Raw genomic sequence first — 17,147 nt, 5'->3', positions numbered from 1 at the left:
TATCCAGATTCCCTTCACTCTCAACCAGATGAACACTCACTCCTGAAGCCACACCTTCCTCAATCTACAAAAAACAAAGGAGAATCTAGTGAAGTGATCTAGTCCACATGGGGAGTTCCTGCCAACTCTTCTCGACCCTACACCGTCTAAACCAGTGGGGTTCAACAGTGTCATCACATTGGGGTCACCTGGAAGCTTACAATATACATCCAGTTGCGCAATTTGTCAAAACTCTTAAGTGTGCAGCCCGAGCTAAGAGTCCCTGCTCTGAAGCGCTGAGGAGAAAGAAAAGCAACAATTCCAGTGAACGAAACCCATCCAAGAATGAACTTAGAGCAGGCCCGAAACAACACTGAGAAGCATCGCTGGAGGGCATGGTAGGACTGGAAAGAATACCTGGGGAGGTTCTGAGTGCAATGGCATATAAGAGGCCTGTCCAGCTGGGAATGGACAAAAGGGCAGGATGTCCGCAGACGGCACCCATGTCCCGACTTAGGTCTTGAATCAGCCTCCTTCATGCTCTGCAGGAAGCTCAGAGAGACCAAAACTATGGGTTGATAACATGGTAACTTCATACATTCATAGCTCCCTCCCTAGGCAGGTGAGTAAAAGTGAGCCTTCAGGAAGAAATCAGAAAGACAGATAATGAAGAAAAGCTAATTTATACCCATGGTATCAAGGCTTCTGGAATATTCTTTCCCTTCCCCCATTCTCCCCCACTGGAAGGGGGGGGGGTCCCTTGTTCTTCCTAAAACACACCCAACTGATCCCTCATGGTGCAGTCAGCCAAGAACCCCTAGTCCTCTGATATTTTCTATTTCTCATAAGTCAATTCTCTGCCAGAAAGTCACCTCCACAGAGGGTGTTCCCAGCTGCCACTATTCATTTCTAACCTTGCCCCCCACCCCACTGATCTTGGCCTGTTGCTATGTCAAAGTCACATGCGTTAAATTATGATGACTGAAACACATTTTGACATCAAGAATAACAAATGTTACTTTGACGGAGGGGCGAGTTTCTCAATTCCACGGCTATTTCTCTTCCATTCTGATAAGTTCCATTTAAAAACTGGGATAGGATGATGGAGAGAGAACTGCATTTATTATAGGAAAACTATTATATTTCTACGTATTGTACTAATTTCCTGTTGTTGCTGTAACATGTTAGCACAAACAGCATGAGACAACACAAATTTACTAACATACAGTTCTGCAGGTCGGAAGTCCGAAAATCAATGTGTCAGCAGGGCTGTATTCCTTCTGGAGGCTCTGGAAGAGTCTTTCTCCTTGCCTTTCCTGGCTTCTGGAGGCCACCTGCATGCCCTGGCCCATGGTGCCTTCCTTGTATCACTCCAACTTCTGTTTCCATCATCACATCTCTGTTGAGTGACTGACCCTCCTGTCTCTCTCTTATAAGGACCTCTGTAATTACATTGGCCCACCTGGATCATCCAGGATCATTTCCCATCTCAAAATCCTGAACTTAGTCCCACCTGCCAAGTCCCTGTTCCGTGAAAGGTGACATGCTCTGAGTTCCAGGACTTAGGACGTGGACATCTTTGGGAGGCCATTATTCTGTCCCTTATGTATATTTTTCTTTTATCTTGCCACTTTACTGAACTACCTTAGTTATAAGAGTTTCTGAGTTGTCTTAGATTTTCTATGTAGATTTTCTTCAAATAACAATAATATAGCCTTTTTGCTTCCAAAGTTCATACTGCTCCTATCTCCTCTTGCCTCCTCTTCAATATTAATTATTTTTGAGTTAACAATTTGGAGAGGAGCACAGGCTCCGGACGCACAGGCTCAGCAGCCATGGCTCACGGGCCCAGCCGCTCCGCGGCATGTGGGATCTTCCCAGACCGGGGCACGAACCCACATCCCCTGCAATGGCAGGCGGACTCTCAACCACTGTGCCACCAGGGAAGCCCTGAGCTAACAATTTTTAATACTGAAATATTGCAGAGAAAAATACAGATATTAACATAGTAGTACCCATGTACACAACATCAAGATTTTACGCAAATATTTTACCATATTTGACTTACAACACTTAAAAAATAAGACATTCTGGAATGTAACTAAAGCACACCCTTCCCTATTTGTCCTTTCCTCTCCAGAGAACTACACTATTCCAATTCATATTTGTATTATTTTATACTTTTAGAATTTTCTCTGAAAGATCATCTTTGCTAGTTGCTTTTTTTCACTCAGAGTCAGCTTGGGATTTACCTATGTTGATGTAGTTCATTTATTTTAATTACTGTATAATATTCTACTGTACAAACAAACCACAATTTCTTTATCCATTTCCCAATTCTGGAGCAGTAAATCGTTTCCACATTTTTGCTAATACAAACAGTGTTTAATGACCATCTTTATACACCTCAACTTGTACATGTATGGGAATAACCTCAAAAGCATCCACCTGGATGCATTAGTGATAAGTCATAGGGCCTTGAAATCTTTCATCGATCTAGGTCTCAAAAGTGTCTGAGTTAAAGTATTTCTCCTACAACTTTGCCAGCATTTGGTGTTTGGGAGCTTTCAAATGTTTGCCAATATTTTGGACATGAAACAGTGCTGTTGTTTTAGGTTGTATCTTAAGGATTCCTCATGAGCTCAAGAGTCTTTAGGAAGGTTTACCAGTCCTTGAGGCTCTCCTACTGTAGCTGTCTATTCAAATCTTTATACTCCTAACTTCTCCTAATAAATTTTCTATCTTTTTCCTTTTCTAATGTATGCATTAAATATGAATTTTTCAAGTTCTTATTTAGCCACCAAATAAATTATTTTATTTAATCTCCATGTGGTTGGTCAGACCCCAGTTAACTTGTAATTTATCATTTTTCTTGGTTATTAAAGGTGTGCTTTAATTGCACTGTTGTCACAAAACATAGTCTGTGTGATGATAATTCTTTGATACCACTGAGATGTGCTTGCACAAACACCACAATTTCAAGGAATAAACAGAAAATGAAACATGAAAAAAAAAAAAGAGAGAGAGATTTGCTTTACAGCCTAGTGCAGAGTCAATTCCTAAAACGTCCCACATTTGATTGGTAAGAATGTGTTTTCCCTAATTGCTCAATGCAGGTGTTTATATATGCCCAATAGATTAAGCTTGTCAATTTGTTGCTCAAATTTTTAATACTTATACTTATCTATTAGCTTCAATGAGATATGTGTTAATTTGATACTGTATATGGCAAATAGCCATTAATAATTCTCTGAGGTTTTGCTTATATATTGGAAACTATGTTGCTGGGTGCAGTAAACTCCCAGTTTATTATATCGTCTAGTCTTTACATCACTATGTAAGGCTTCTGTGTCTAAAACACCATTTAGTTTGATAGCAATGTACCTATTTCAGAGTACTTTTGGTTAATGTAGTCCTACTCTGTATTTTTATTTTTTTAATGATTTTTATGTTTACATACTAGACATGAATCTTGTAAACAACGTATAATTTAACAGGTTAATTTATAAGTCTGTATGTGTTAACCTTATGAGTTTCTTAACTGATGGGTTTATTTTTAAAGTGTTAATTTTGCTTCTTAATTCTCTCTTCCTATTTTCTACTCATTTTTTTTCTTTATTCTCCCATTACTTGTTTGAAAGTTAGGTTTAAGTAGCTAGCTTTACTAATTTTTATAGGCATACCTAATTTGACAAAGTCTCCCCAATACAACCAAATACAAGCACCTTGAAATGCTGTGAGCTACAATCACCCCCCAGACACCAGAGCTTTGAGTCATTGCTTCCCAGTGTTTAGTTACACTCCATTTGTACATTCCCAGGGGTCATTATTACTGATGATTTTTACTAACAGTATTTCTTTAGATTTGCCAACCTTTACCAAGGCTACCGAGTTCTTTCCTTGCCAAGTCTGCCTGCATCTCACTCCTTCCTCCTGGTTCAACTGAGCTCTTCCTGATTCTCATCCGCTCTTTGGGTAAAGGACTGAAGTTGTAAACACTCTTACCCTTGGTCGAAAATTACCTGTTACTTCCACACTTGAATAATAGCTTAGCTGGGTACAGAATTCTAGACTGACAATTACAGTACTGTCCTCTGTCTTTTGTGGTTTTGTTACAAGTTCTGCTGTTCCTTTGTGGGTAATCTGACCTTTCCCCTCTTCGGCTACTTTTCATATTTCCCCTTGTCTTTGCCGTTTCGAAGTGTCACTAGCTGTGAATTTAGTTTTATTTTAGCCTCAACGGGCCTCCGTGCCATTTCCAACATCATGCCTTCCATCAATTCTGTGAAATTCTCTACCAGTATCTCATGAAATATCGTTTCTCCCTTCCCCTTTATGTCTCCTTTGAAATCTCCTTCTTGATATATGCTGAATTTCTTAATGTGATTCCTCCAAACTATTCACCTACTTTTATATTTCCTGTCCTTTTAGAATCTTTAGCTAAGCACAGTCTACTGTCCATCAAGTTTTCTCATTTCGTCTACTACATTTTTCATTTCTAGAAGGTCTCTTTGGTTCCTTTTCAAACCCACCACTGCTTTTTCTTCCTTTATCTTTAATCCTTCTGGCTTCATTGTTTACTAGCTCATCACTCATCCTGGGCCTCTCTGAGTGTACTTTGTAATTTTCCCCTGCAGGGCTGGTTTTTCTGTGAGCATCCCTTTAGGACTGGGTTCCTGCAACAGGCAGTGTCAAATGTTCACGTTCATTCTTGGGCTCAGGGTTCCCCCACAACATTCTGGTAAATGTAAATGTGGTTTCCTGATGTGTGGATCCAAGTCTGATTTCTCATGGGAAAGCCTTCTGTGTTTCCCACCTCGAACCAGGCTTCAGGCAAGCCCTCTTCTCACCCTCCTGGGCTAATGAATGAAAATTCCCCCCTGTTTCCTTAGGTCTCCTAGGACTTAGCCACGGTGCCTAATCTACAACATCTCTGATCTCTGCCTCATGGGTTGCCTTCTGGCATGATATTGAAACCCAAGGCTTCTGATGTAACTAAGCCTAGCAGAATAGTTTCTACAGCAGGGGTGATATTTCATAGGCCTTATATTAAGGCATAAAAAATGTAAATTCCTTCATTTTTCTAAAACCAAACTTCATTTTTTTCTCAACCCCTTATTTCTCCTGATTGAAGGAAATGTAATACATCCAATTCCAGTGAAATCAGTAACTTTAGCATGTTTAGTTATTTCATGTAATCTCAAAATCAGGATTTTCTACTTCTGGGTATCCTCTCTAGTGAAAGCTATTCCAGCGTCAAAACACTGAAGATTGATGTGTCTGTGGCTACCCTTGGCCTGCACCATCTTTTGCCAAAGTGTCCTCGTCTTATTGGTGCTCGTTCTACTCTGGAGCCCATGGATGCATCCACATCTGCCCCATGGCCACAAGGTGACACCGCTGAAGAGCTCACCATTGGAAAGCTCATGTCATAACTGCACAACACCTGCAGAGTCCAACTCTTTGTCTCAGTTAAACTTTTTCCCAGGAAAACTGGGCCATTCTCCATGGCTGTAAACAAAGTGGAACCACCTGGCTGGTTCCTGCCTTGGCAGTCCAGGGCTATCACAATTTTGTTTCCTTCCTATTCCTGGCTCCTGGGCATTTCTCCATCTCTCTTGCAAGTTCATCTAAGCATTTACATCTTTTACGAATATTTTATTGAGCACTTGTATGTAATTTAAGTCTGAGGGAGGCCAAGTTACTTTGGTCCACCATTACAACCATCATTATTCTCTGGAGGCCGAAATGAAAGTAGAAAGAAAATTCTATGAAGACTAAGCACAATATTGCTTTCTCCCTTGGTGTTCAATTGCCAGCCAGTTTTTCACCTCTCAGCTTCATTTCCTTTCCATGTGAAATATGGCATTTGTACTGGCCATTGCTAAGTTCTCCTCTAGCTCACAAAGCCTTCCTTTAGAGTTGCCCCAAACCTCTCCAGACGCAACTGAACAGGCCAGGAGGAGCTAGACATAGGCGACCGCAAATTCTGCTACCTTGGATCCGGTCAGCCCGCCACAGCGTTAAGAGAGGAGAACAGAAGTTTTCCCTTTTGATTATCCAAGGGGGGTTCCCCTTCCTCACAGCAGGGTCACTTCAACAACTGACGCTAATGCATTCCATCTCCCTGATGCCCAGGCCAGCTCTCTGCTTGCCCCTAAACTCTACACAGTGGAGCTCAGTCCAAGCGTGAAAACATACTAAAGGCAGAGGTAACAAAGAACCTGTTTCCAGTGGACACCACTCCTGACCTCACAGTCAGATCAATGATTAACGATTTTTTTTTTTTACACCAACTGACCGTCCACATATTCACCAACTTGGTCAAATGACTAAGGTGTTTGAGGGTCTGCTTGTTTACCAGATCACGCTGACTAGCCTGGGAGGAGATAAGGAAAGCCATGTGTACTAGGGTCATGAGGTCACAGGGCTTTGATTGGTGGGAAATAAAACAACCTGCCTAGAAGGGCAGGTGATGAGGGGACCCTGAGAGCCAGCGCAGAGGACAAAGCTGCTCTTCCCAGAAGGAAGTATTTACAGGCCAATAAATCCGTCGGGGGCAGTGGCAGGGGCTCAGACCTTCCCGCTGAGCTGTCTAGCGGTCTGCACGGAACCAGCAGCAGAAAGAGTTGGAGGAGGGGAGCTTACCGGGGGAGCAACAGGGTCAGAGGAGGGTGTGAGACTAGAAAGGTTGGAAATCAGAGAAAATGAGAAAAACAGGGGGAAATGAAATTAAAGGACCTGACAGATGGAGAAAAGTAAGTAACAGTGTTTGGTGGAGAACACGGTGCTGTGGGTTGAACTGTGTCCCCCAGTGAGATAGTGGTGCTGGAACCTGTGAATGTGACCTTACCTGGAAATTGAGTCATCGCAGATGTAATCAAACTGAGATGAGGACATATGGGTGGGCCCTAATCCAAAGGCTGGTGTCCTTTAAAGAGGGACATTTGGATACAGACACAGAGAAGATCACGTGAAAACAGAGGCAGATTGGAGTAATGCGGCCCCAAACCCAGGAACTGCACGGACTGCCGGCAATGCCAGAAGCTAAGAGACATGGACGGTTTCTCCCTCAGAGCCTCCAGAAAGCGCTAACCCTGCCAACACCTTCATTTTGGACTTCTGGCCTCCACAACTGTGAGAATAAATTTCTGTTGCTTAAGGAACCTAGTTTGTGGTCCTTTGTTATGACAGCCCTTGGAAAATACTGCAGGGGGCTCGAGGGATTGAGGAATAAAAGCAGAAGAGAGGGAGAAGGAAGGAGACCATTTGACAAACAGGGTGACACCCACATCCTTTCAAAGGGACAGGGACACAGATACATTCACACAGACACACACACACACACACACACACACACACACACACACAGACGCACACACCTGAGACAGACGTTAGACAAGCACACATGAACAAGCTCCCTGCAGTTTGGTGTTCAAACTCAGTGGGCTGAAGAAGAATGACTGCCTCTCTGTCACCTTCAATAGGGACAACAATGGATGGTCCAGCCAGACACTGGCCACCAGTTGCCGTGACTACATCCCAGCTGACGTGCAGGTCTCCAGCAGCTACCCTGGGAGAGTGAGTGGGGGACATGAGAAGGAGAAGCAGAGAGGAAGGCTTGGAGACAGAGACTGGCCTCATGCTCCTGGAAGCAGGCTGTGTCCCCGCCCTCCCCAGAGTGGGCTCCCGTGCACGTGTACGAGCTCCCGTGCCACCCAATCCGCCCCGGACAACATGACTGTGTACATTTCGAAATCTCTCATCTGTAGGTTGAGGCTTTCTCCCAACATGGCTGAGTTTGTCCAGATCCCGGGCAGCCCAATGGGCTCTGCAAATTCACAGCCGGCAGGAGGGTCAGGGGAGCTCAACGAGCAGCCTTCACCTCGAGAGTGGCCAGGGATCAGAGCCTGGAAACCCATGTTACATCTGTCCAGAGGAAGTGGGGCAACATTTTAGGCCCTCCGCTCACTGTCTGGGGGAGCCCCAGGTTTCCATGACCAGCCAGGGGACACCCAGAGGGGAGGTGCCAAGTTTCCAGCCACAGACTTAACGCTAACTGTGTCTGCAAGCAGGGTGCTGTTTTCAAGTTTACCCCGTCAGCCCTGGAGACCCTCACTCTCTAGTAAACTGCAGGAAACACTGACACACACATTCACACACACATCAAGAGTTCCAGAATAATACAGAAATGCACCCAACATATATGCTAATCAATCCTTGTGTCCTATGTGAATCGGGAACCAGGCACCCAGTAAACAGACATCAGGCATCGTCTTCATGCCAACATGGTGAACTCCGTTGATGGCTTTTTTTCTCTGTCCCAGGAAATTTTAGTTCAGCACTGCAGCACAGCGTGTCGCAAATAGCAGGGGGCAGCCTGGTGAGTAAGGCATCGACTCCGGCCCTGTGATTTAGAATGCCCTACAGATCACCTCTCACTGCAACACATCCTCACGTGGGGAGAGTCAGGAATTCCCCTTCTGGTTTCAGTGGGGGTGATGAGTAGTCCTCCTCCTAAGACAGGAGACACAAGCAAGCGAGTCTATTTTTGGAGGCTGCAGGACGAACAAGATGAGTACCACCTGTCCGGGCTCTCAGAAATGATCCACTTCCCACACACATTCCAAAGTACTGATTTTACAAAACCGGAGATGTGTTACATATGCATTTAAAATACAGCCTTGGAACAAAAGAGCAAATGGTTTCTAGGCCAAATGCACACTTTTGTAAGTATAATAATAATAAATAGTGTGTCTAATATAGCAAAGAATATAAAACTCCTGTTAAATATCGCTATAACCGGAGTCGTAAGCCTTCAGTCCTAACAGTGACAGTACTTTGGAATACAGAAATTTCAGGCAAACGTTTCAGCTGTAAATCACAGTGTCTTTTGTATTCATTTTTTCCTTCTAGACTCTGGGATCTCTCTCTCCCTGAATACCAACCACCAATTACATGTTAAGTGCTCAATCTTGGCACAGTGCATTTGAACTCAAATGCTTTTTACGCTTGTCACTAATTCTCAGATCCTGTTTTGTTTGGTGACAGGCTGGCCGCTGGTCGGTTCCACCTGCCTGCAATTTTACAGATGCGTGGGCATCATAAACGGTAACTGGGTTAAAGAAATAACTCATACAGTCCATTCGGCTCTTATTATTTTTTTATATATGATTTAAGCCAAATGTGGCCAAGTAGTAATGCTCCCTGAAGCTCTTTAAACAAAAAAATGCGTGGAATAATAGATTTGGCATTGCCAGGCCAGTTCCTTCCGTCACTGAGGGTGTGAGAAGGAGGTCGGGGGATCAGAAAGGAAGAGTGGATTGAGTCCTCGTTTGTGTAAGAGCCATAACCCATAAGGAAGTAAAATCGCACGACAGGACTAGAGAATTGTGTTGCAAGGGAATAACTGAGGCCCCTGGGTCTCCCTGGGGGGCCATTCACCAGGCTCCTGTCCCTGAGGGGCTGCTGTGGTCTCGATGCTTAGAAACTGATGGACACACTGAAAATCATAACTGTGATAATGACAAATGGCCTCAGCATCCAGCCACTGCTTTTTGGGTGAGAGCTATACACTAAGCCCTTCCATCCCTCCAATGGCTGGGGGTGAGATGTGGCCGAGAGCAGTGCCCGGACCCCAACAGGATGGTGGAGCGCCACTCAATCCAGGCCTGTCTCCTGGCCAAGCCAAGCACGGACCGCTGCACTCACCATGCTTCACTATCCGGTGCTGCCACTACAGAAAAGGGGCCCGGCTTGTTGTGGGCCTCTGCATCCTTTCTTACTGCCTTTTTACAAGCGTGCACACATGCTCACAGACACGTGTACACACACACGCACACCCGCTTGACAAGTTAACTTCTGCAATTGGTATTTCTGCGCCCTGGAGAAGCTTCCAAACTCTAACTGAAACTCCCCTCAGCCCTGCACACACACTGATGTGCACACAGTTGTAACACAGTCACAAGTGGGCTAACAAAATCACGAGGCAACCCAATTCCAACTAAGCAGAGGACATTAGAAAGCGTCCTGTTCTAGGCTTGAGAAGTTGCTCGAATACCAAAAAGGAGGTCAAGGAATCCCACCCAAGCCACTGAAGCTGACTTATTGATGTTTGGAACTTACGGCTAGTTGGCAATAAAGTTTCTATGACCGTTCAGCCCATGGTCATTCAGCACCTCGATTAGCAAATGCATCTTCCAACCAAGTGGACCGGGAGTCCAGCGGCTGCTTCTGCCTCCTTTAGGGCAGCTGTGAACACTCGGCTTGAAGAACAGCAGTGGCCAGTGCAGCACTCCTTCCCGGCCCCTGCACACCCCAGCCCATGCCCACAAGGAGGCCCCGCTCTGCCTGGAGGAAGAGGTCTGCACATCTAAACACAGCCCCAGAGCACGTTTTCCCAAGGGAATATTAGCGTCCACGGAATGACTGCAGGTTGGATTTTAGGCTGTTGCTGTGGCTCGTCCACTTATTTAGCCACACCTTCCTCCTAATTCCCCTCTACTTCCCCTCCATCATCCTCCAGAGCTGCCAGGGAGATCTTCAGAAACAGTAAATCAGGTTATACCACGTCCCAGGCTTTCCAGAATGAAGGGCGTCTCTTACAATGAAATAGAGCTTTCTCCTGCCATCTAAACAGCTGTGCACGCTCTCCTAGGGCTGCCCAACAGAACTTTCTTTGATAATGGAATGCTCTAGATCTGTACTGCCCATATCATGGTGGCTTCTAGCCACAGGTGGCCCCTGAACACTTGAAATATAGCTAGTAAGACCAAGGAACTGGAGTCAATTTTATTTAATTTTAATTGACTTAAATTTAAAGACCCACACATGGCTGATGGCCATGGTACCGGACCCAAAAACCTCTCCAACCTCAGCTCCCCCAGCCCATAAGCCCCCACCTTCTCCCAGCTGCCCCAGGACACCGAATCCTCTTGGCCTCAAGGTCTTTTCACAGGCTTCTGCCCTGGCCCCAGACACACCCTCCTCCCACCTTCTTTTAGCGAATGTCAGATGTTCAGACCTCAGCACAACATCCTTTCCTTAAACCAAGACATCCTTTCCTTTCCTTCCAGTTCACCACACCCTCATTTCTTCCTTCAGACTACTCGTCACAACTCCTAGTTTTATAACTTAACAGTTTTCCCTTACGATGCCAATTCCCCAGTCCAGTAAACTCTGAGAGGCAGAGACACACTTGTTTTGATCACCAGTTGTGCCCAGCCTCACACAGTGCCTGGTACGGAGCAGTCAGGAAATCTGTGTGGGCTGTCTCGACTTCGGGCTCAGTCACACTTGTGAGAAGTGATTTCAGAATCTAACCATCAAAAAGTATCTTTCTTCCTAAGAAACCTCTCCTGAGGCCCAGCATTGTACACAAGCTTCCAGAGACCAGGTCTTGTCTGCCTGGGGAACACATCCTTGTCCCAGTAGAGGCTCTCCCCTAACAAGCAAGGTCACAGCGACCAAAGTAGGACTGCGAGGCGGTCGACTGAGGAAACTAACTTGTGTATTTACTGCATAACATACTAAAGAGGAAAATCCTTGTCAAGGAGCCTCCAGACACCAGGTGCTACGAACAGCATGTAGAGCCACGCACTCTTTTTTTTTTTAATTGGAGTATAGTTGATTTACAGTGTTGTGTTAGTTCAGGTGTACAGCAAAGTAAATCAGTTATACATATACATATATCCACTCATTTTTAGATTCTATTCCCATGTAGGTCATTACAGAGTATTGAGTAGAGTTCCCTGTGCTATAAAATGGGTCCTTATTAGTTACCTATTTTATATATAGTAGTGTGTATATGTCAATCCCAATCTCCCAATTTATCCCTCCCACCCCCTTTCCCCCCTGGTAACCATAAATTTGTTTTCTACATCTGTGACTCTATTTCTGTTGATTTAAACGACTGTTTCGAGGCCAGAAGGCAGCAGCTCCCTGTGTGACCCCAGAAGGCCCTTTCAGGACACAGAGGGACATCTGGTCAACTCGGCTGAGACTGGTGGACTTGAGTCATTGCTGCTCAATCCCCAGGAGACCCAGCCTTGGACACGTGGAGGTGAACACATTCCTGAGGGAACACAGGGACCTTCAATGTGCAAGGGGCTGAGCAACTAATATGGATTTCTGGGTTCTGAATAATGCTTAAAAAAAGAAATTAAACAGAAATGAAGTGGTTGTTTTAATCGTTAATTGTTATACACTGAACTGTGTCCCCCCATATTCACATGTTGAAGCCCTAACCCCATGTGTGTGACAGTATTTGAAGGAGAGGCCATTGGGAGTAATTAGGGTTAAAATGAGGTCATGAGGGTGGGGCCCCCAGGAAGGGATCCGAATCTTTATAAGACAGGAAGAAACCAGAGCCCGCTCTCTCTCCCTGTGAGGACACAGCAAGATTGCACCGCCTACAAACCAGGAAGAGTGCCCTCACTAGGACCTGGCCATGCCAGCACCTTGATCTCGGACTTCCAGCCTCCGGGACTGTGAGGAATAAATATCTGTTGATTAAGCCATCCAGTCTGTGGTGTTTTGTTGCGGCAGCTCAAGCTGACTGAGGCAATAATCTAAGGCAATATGGTGACAGCGGATGAAGCAGGAAAATCGTCACTTCCTCAAGTGACTGGGCTGCATCACAGGAAAGGGGGTCTATGGACTCTACAAATCTAAGACGCCAACAAAGAGTGCCAAGTGAACAGTAACCCTTACAGTGACCTCTGGGAAAGCCCGGAGCAACAAGACAAAGAACATGGTCTTTGGTGATCCTTTGCAGGAGGGCCACCTGCCCGCCTGAGATGCCCCTTAGTCTGGACAATTACACCTCGACAATAAGCCCAGGAGACGGCCACTTGTCCTCAGGAGACTTCGTGGCCAAGCCAGGAGTCCAGCTCTTAAGGCTCCACTCAGGCCCACGAAACATCCCCAAAGCCCCTTCCTCCCTCCAGTGGCGATCTGTCTACCCCTGCCCTCTATCTCCCACCCACCCACAGGCTTCTGACTAGCTCCAACCAGCCCTCAGCACCCTCACAACTGCGTCAAGAGACACAGATGTGGAGGGAGGCAGGCCACTGCACGGATACTAAGCAGGACCCTGTGGGGTTCCTGGGCACAAAAGTCTGTGCCCCCCATTTCTTGATTACAGGAAATAGGCTTCATTCGGCCTCCATGACCTTCCCTGAGTTCCAATGGGCAGTTCCAACAGTTGCTAATCAGGGAAGGGAGAGGATGTGGAGACAAGGGAGGAACAGTCAAGAAACAATAGTGCAGCCTTGGGGCAGGGTCCTGGTTCCCCCTCAAGGGATACACATAACAATATCTTTGAGCTGTTTTGCAGAAACTGAAACCCCCACCTGGTGGGAGAAGTGAAAGGTATGCTGCTCACAAGCATGTAGACCCCAGACCAGTTAGAACCAGAAGGTTGATGATGCTGACTCCCACTTACCTCCCCACCAACCAGTCAGGAGAATGTCCACAAGCTGATCATGCCGTCTTTGAGCCATTACTATAAAACTCCTCACTACCCCCTGCAGGTTGGGACACACAGTTTTGAGGGCATTAGCCTGCTGTGACCCCCTCTGCCTGGCAAAGCAATAAATGTATTCTTTTCTACTTCACCCAAAACTCTGTCTCCAAGATTTGATTCAGTGTTGGGATACAGAGGCTGGATTCGACTTCACACCCACCCATGGGGCAGCACTGGGCCACAGGGGACCCTGACCATCCATCTCATCAGGCCAAGCCTTGAGTAGAATGGCACTGTGAGCCCCTCTACATGGTACCACGAAAACACTTTCGAACACTTGCATTCAAAGAGCACTTCACAATTTACCTTTTAGAGTTGGAATAGGGCTGTCGTGTCCATCCAGTTGTCCCAAAGGGTCATTCGGGTCGGGAACCTCTGCTTGCCCTGTGCAAAAAGAGCACAGCACACACATTACTGAGATTTCCCTTCAGGACCTTTACTCTGCTTCTCATGCAGAGATAATAATGTTTCAGCAAAACTCCCCACCGTATAGAAAACCTAGAGGGATAAGGCGTTATGGTAGCTTCCAGAGGGCTTTTCTAGCATCAGATTTGATACAACAGCAAAAGTGATTCTTGCTTTATCCCAAGAACAGCAAAATGCAAATGATTTGCGGCACATACGGAGGAAGCAAACATGTGGCTGAAGTTTCATTAAGGGAAAGAGAGAGAGATTAAAACACGGGCTGGCAAAATTAAACACTCTGGAGCCAGAGTCAGCAGGTGGCCCTCCAAATAGAGGCCCCTGGTAATTCTGAATAAATTCAGAATTGGAGGGTTTCTTCAGCAGCTCATTCCCCTCCCGGCCTCCAGACCCACCGGCAGCTAGCAGCCAAGGGCTGATCTACCCGTAACTCTAAGGACAGAAGTTTCTGATCCTTATGGCAATTGCAACCCCACACCTCAGAGGCTGTGTCAGAGGGAGCAGCCACCCCCAAAATCATAAACACCAAAGGCAAGAACAGATCTGGTCTGTTCAAGTGGGAATACAACACAGAGTCATGGGTCCCCCGTCCTGGAATGCCGGGGAAGGGTGGGCAGGTGTGACTGATGACCTAGAAACTGTTTGGGGCCTCATAGAGACCCTTCTCAATATCCCAACGCAGTTTACTTTCAAGACTTTCACCCCATACCTTGGCCTTGACTGGGTCGCACTGGTTGGAGGTGGGGGTAGAAATGGCAAAGTCAAGGGTGACTCTGACAACACATCTGGATGAATCTGGGTTTATAGCATCAAAGCCTATCAAAGAGTGGGACACACATACGATGGAAAATGATGCAGCTTAGAAAGAAGGAAATCCTGACACGTGTTACAACATGGATGAAACTTGAAGACATTATGCCGAGTGAAATAGCCTGACACAGAAAAACAAATACTATATGATTAATGAGATACCTAGAGTACTGAAATTCAAAGAAAGTAGAATAGTGGGTAACAGAATGGGCAGTTAGTGTTTGTTTAACAGGGACAGAGTTCCATTTTGGGAAGATGAGAAAGTTCTGAAGCTGGATAATGGAGATGGTTTTACAACAATGTGAATGTACTTGATGCCACTGAATTGTGCATTGAAAATGGTTAAGATGGTAAATTTTATGTTATATGTATTTACCACATTTTAAAAAAATTATTAAAGGCGGTTTATAATTCAATATTGGGTCATCCCACTTGCCTCTCAAATGAGAGACGAGAACTAACAAAGCCCCCAGACACTTCAGATCCCGCTTAAGATGAGGCCTTGCTCAGAAAAACTGGTGTCTAAAAGTGCAGTACAAGTGATTTTCAGGCAGAACCAGGTACGCAAGATTCTTCAAATTATTTAGCTAAACAAACACTGGCCGGTTTACACTTAAGGGTACCCGTGTGTCTAAGCTGATCCTCTCTACCCGCTTGTTCCTAAGTCACAGGACACTCGAGGCGACGCAGCAGCTTGCAATGCCCTTAGAATTCAGGCCCAGTTCCCAAGCAACCAACAGGAGACATTATTTCTGAATGGGCCCATGGCTTTTCACATTCAATTATGGTAGAGTCCTTTCTATCACTCCCAGTCCAAACTTACCCACCCGTCAGAAGCCATGCACCCGTACCATCTTTCATAAAATGTCCTTGATCAACCATTCAGAAGGAACACCTTTTAAAACTATGCCCCAACAGACTTCCCTGGTGGTACAGTGGGTAAGAATCCGCCTTCCAATGCAGGGTACTCGGGTTTGATCCCTGGTCTGGGAACTAAGATCCCACATGCCCGGGGTAACTAAGCCCATGGGCTCTAGAGCCCGCATGCCACAACTAGAGAGAAGCCTGAGCACTGCAACGAAGAGCCCGCGCGCCACAGTGGAGGATCCCGCATGCCTCAACTAAGACCCGACGCAGCCAAATAAATTAATAAATATTAAAAACAAAACAAACCAAAACAAACTGTACACCTCTCCGGTGGCAATCACATCACTTCTCTGAATTAATAGTTGCATATTTTTAAATTTTCCTCAATGGATTGTAAACAGCTGGAGGACATCAGATGCTGCGTCTCTATTGAGGGCTAATGGTCCTAGCACTAAAACCTAGACAGAATCTGGGGCTGCTACAGGACAGGGACAAGCACGAGCTATGTAAGCCAATCAACGCGGTTCAGTTGAGGTTTGAAATTTTAAATTGGCATGTTACACATACCATCACTCAGCACTGTTTAAATGTAGAGAGACCACAGGAAATCAAACACACTTGTACTATATACACATATCTGAAAGAGGCATAAAAATTATTAACTGCTTAGAAATTGACAAATGGTGTGAAACAGTCAAATAAATATACACTCTGAAGAAAAATAAGCGCCATTAGCCCAATTCCACTGGGCACAAGGCTCCTGGCTCTTCCAAGGCAGCTTTTAGTTTGGAAGCATAAGTATTTTCATGAGCATCCAAGCCGGGGTGTAGACATGCGCACTCTTCATGGGAGAAGAGCCGGAGGTGATCCAAATGCTTCTGTTGACTTATGAGCAGATGTCACCCCCACAGAGACATGCAAAGTTGTTCTTGACATTAGAAGTGCTGAGATTCTCCCTGAATACATTGCCCTGGTCAGCACATATGCTGGAATTTGATTTTTTGTTTCTCCTCAGCCTTAATTTTTACCCTAGGCAAAATTTAGCTTGGGCATTTGAGCAAGAGAGCATCATCTACATATTTGGAAAAACAGGTAAGTTTCAAGTAGCCCACCAGGCTAATATCAGGGACCCCAAGCTTTGGGACTTAGATGTGAAAGCATACAGTGGCTGAGATCCTGCCCATTTCCTCTGCAAGTCAAATGTGTGAATAAATTCACGATATCCAATCACCTCGGTCCTTAGAACTGACACCTTAAGTTCCAGCAAAACTAGGCCCTATTGTTGCTTCCTGAGAAATAAGGGCAGTATTTACATTCTGAAGTTAAGAGTCTTCATTCTCCTACAGTGCAGAACAGCCATCTTTACTCAAGATGCTGCACCTCCTAAAATTTATAAGCAAAATGTAACAGGCGCAAATGTGAACCTGGGGTATGGTGACAGGTGAGACCAGGGTCTAGTGCCTTGGCAGATTCCAACAGGATTTCTCCTGGCCCTAAAAGGGTCAAGAACAACCGAAAGGAAAAAAAAAATGAAACAAACATA

At 45.4% G+C, this 17,147-nt stretch overlaps 1 protein-coding gene across 1 annotated transcript in view; it reads right to left on the bottom strand.

Moving 5' to 3' along the window:
• Nucleotides 1–14,013, bottom strand: part of ROR2 (ROR family WNT receptor 2) — a 49,074-nt gene extending 35,061 nt beyond the window's left edge. The window contains exon 1 of the mRNA XM_022560694.3: nucleotides 13,811–14,013. Within this exon, the coding sequence (XP_022416402.2) occupies nucleotides 13,811–13,916 (106 nt within the window). The 5' untranslated portion in view covers nucleotides 13,917–14,013. The remainder of the gene's footprint in view (nucleotides 1–13,810) is intronic.
• Between the last annotated feature and the right edge of the window lie 3,134 nt (nucleotides 14,014–17,147).

The sequence above is a fragment of the Delphinapterus leucas genome, chromosome 6, assembly GCF_059928025.1.
Source record: "Delphinapterus leucas isolate spDelLeu-1000000601 "Yukka" chromosome 6, BTC_Dleu_Yukka2, whole genome shotgun sequence".
NCBI classification, from domain to species: Eukaryota; Metazoa; Chordata; class Mammalia; order Artiodactyla; family Monodontidae; genus Delphinapterus; species Delphinapterus leucas.
Note: the sequence above shows the minus strand (reverse complement) of the source record. Positions and strands in the feature narration are given on the sequence as shown.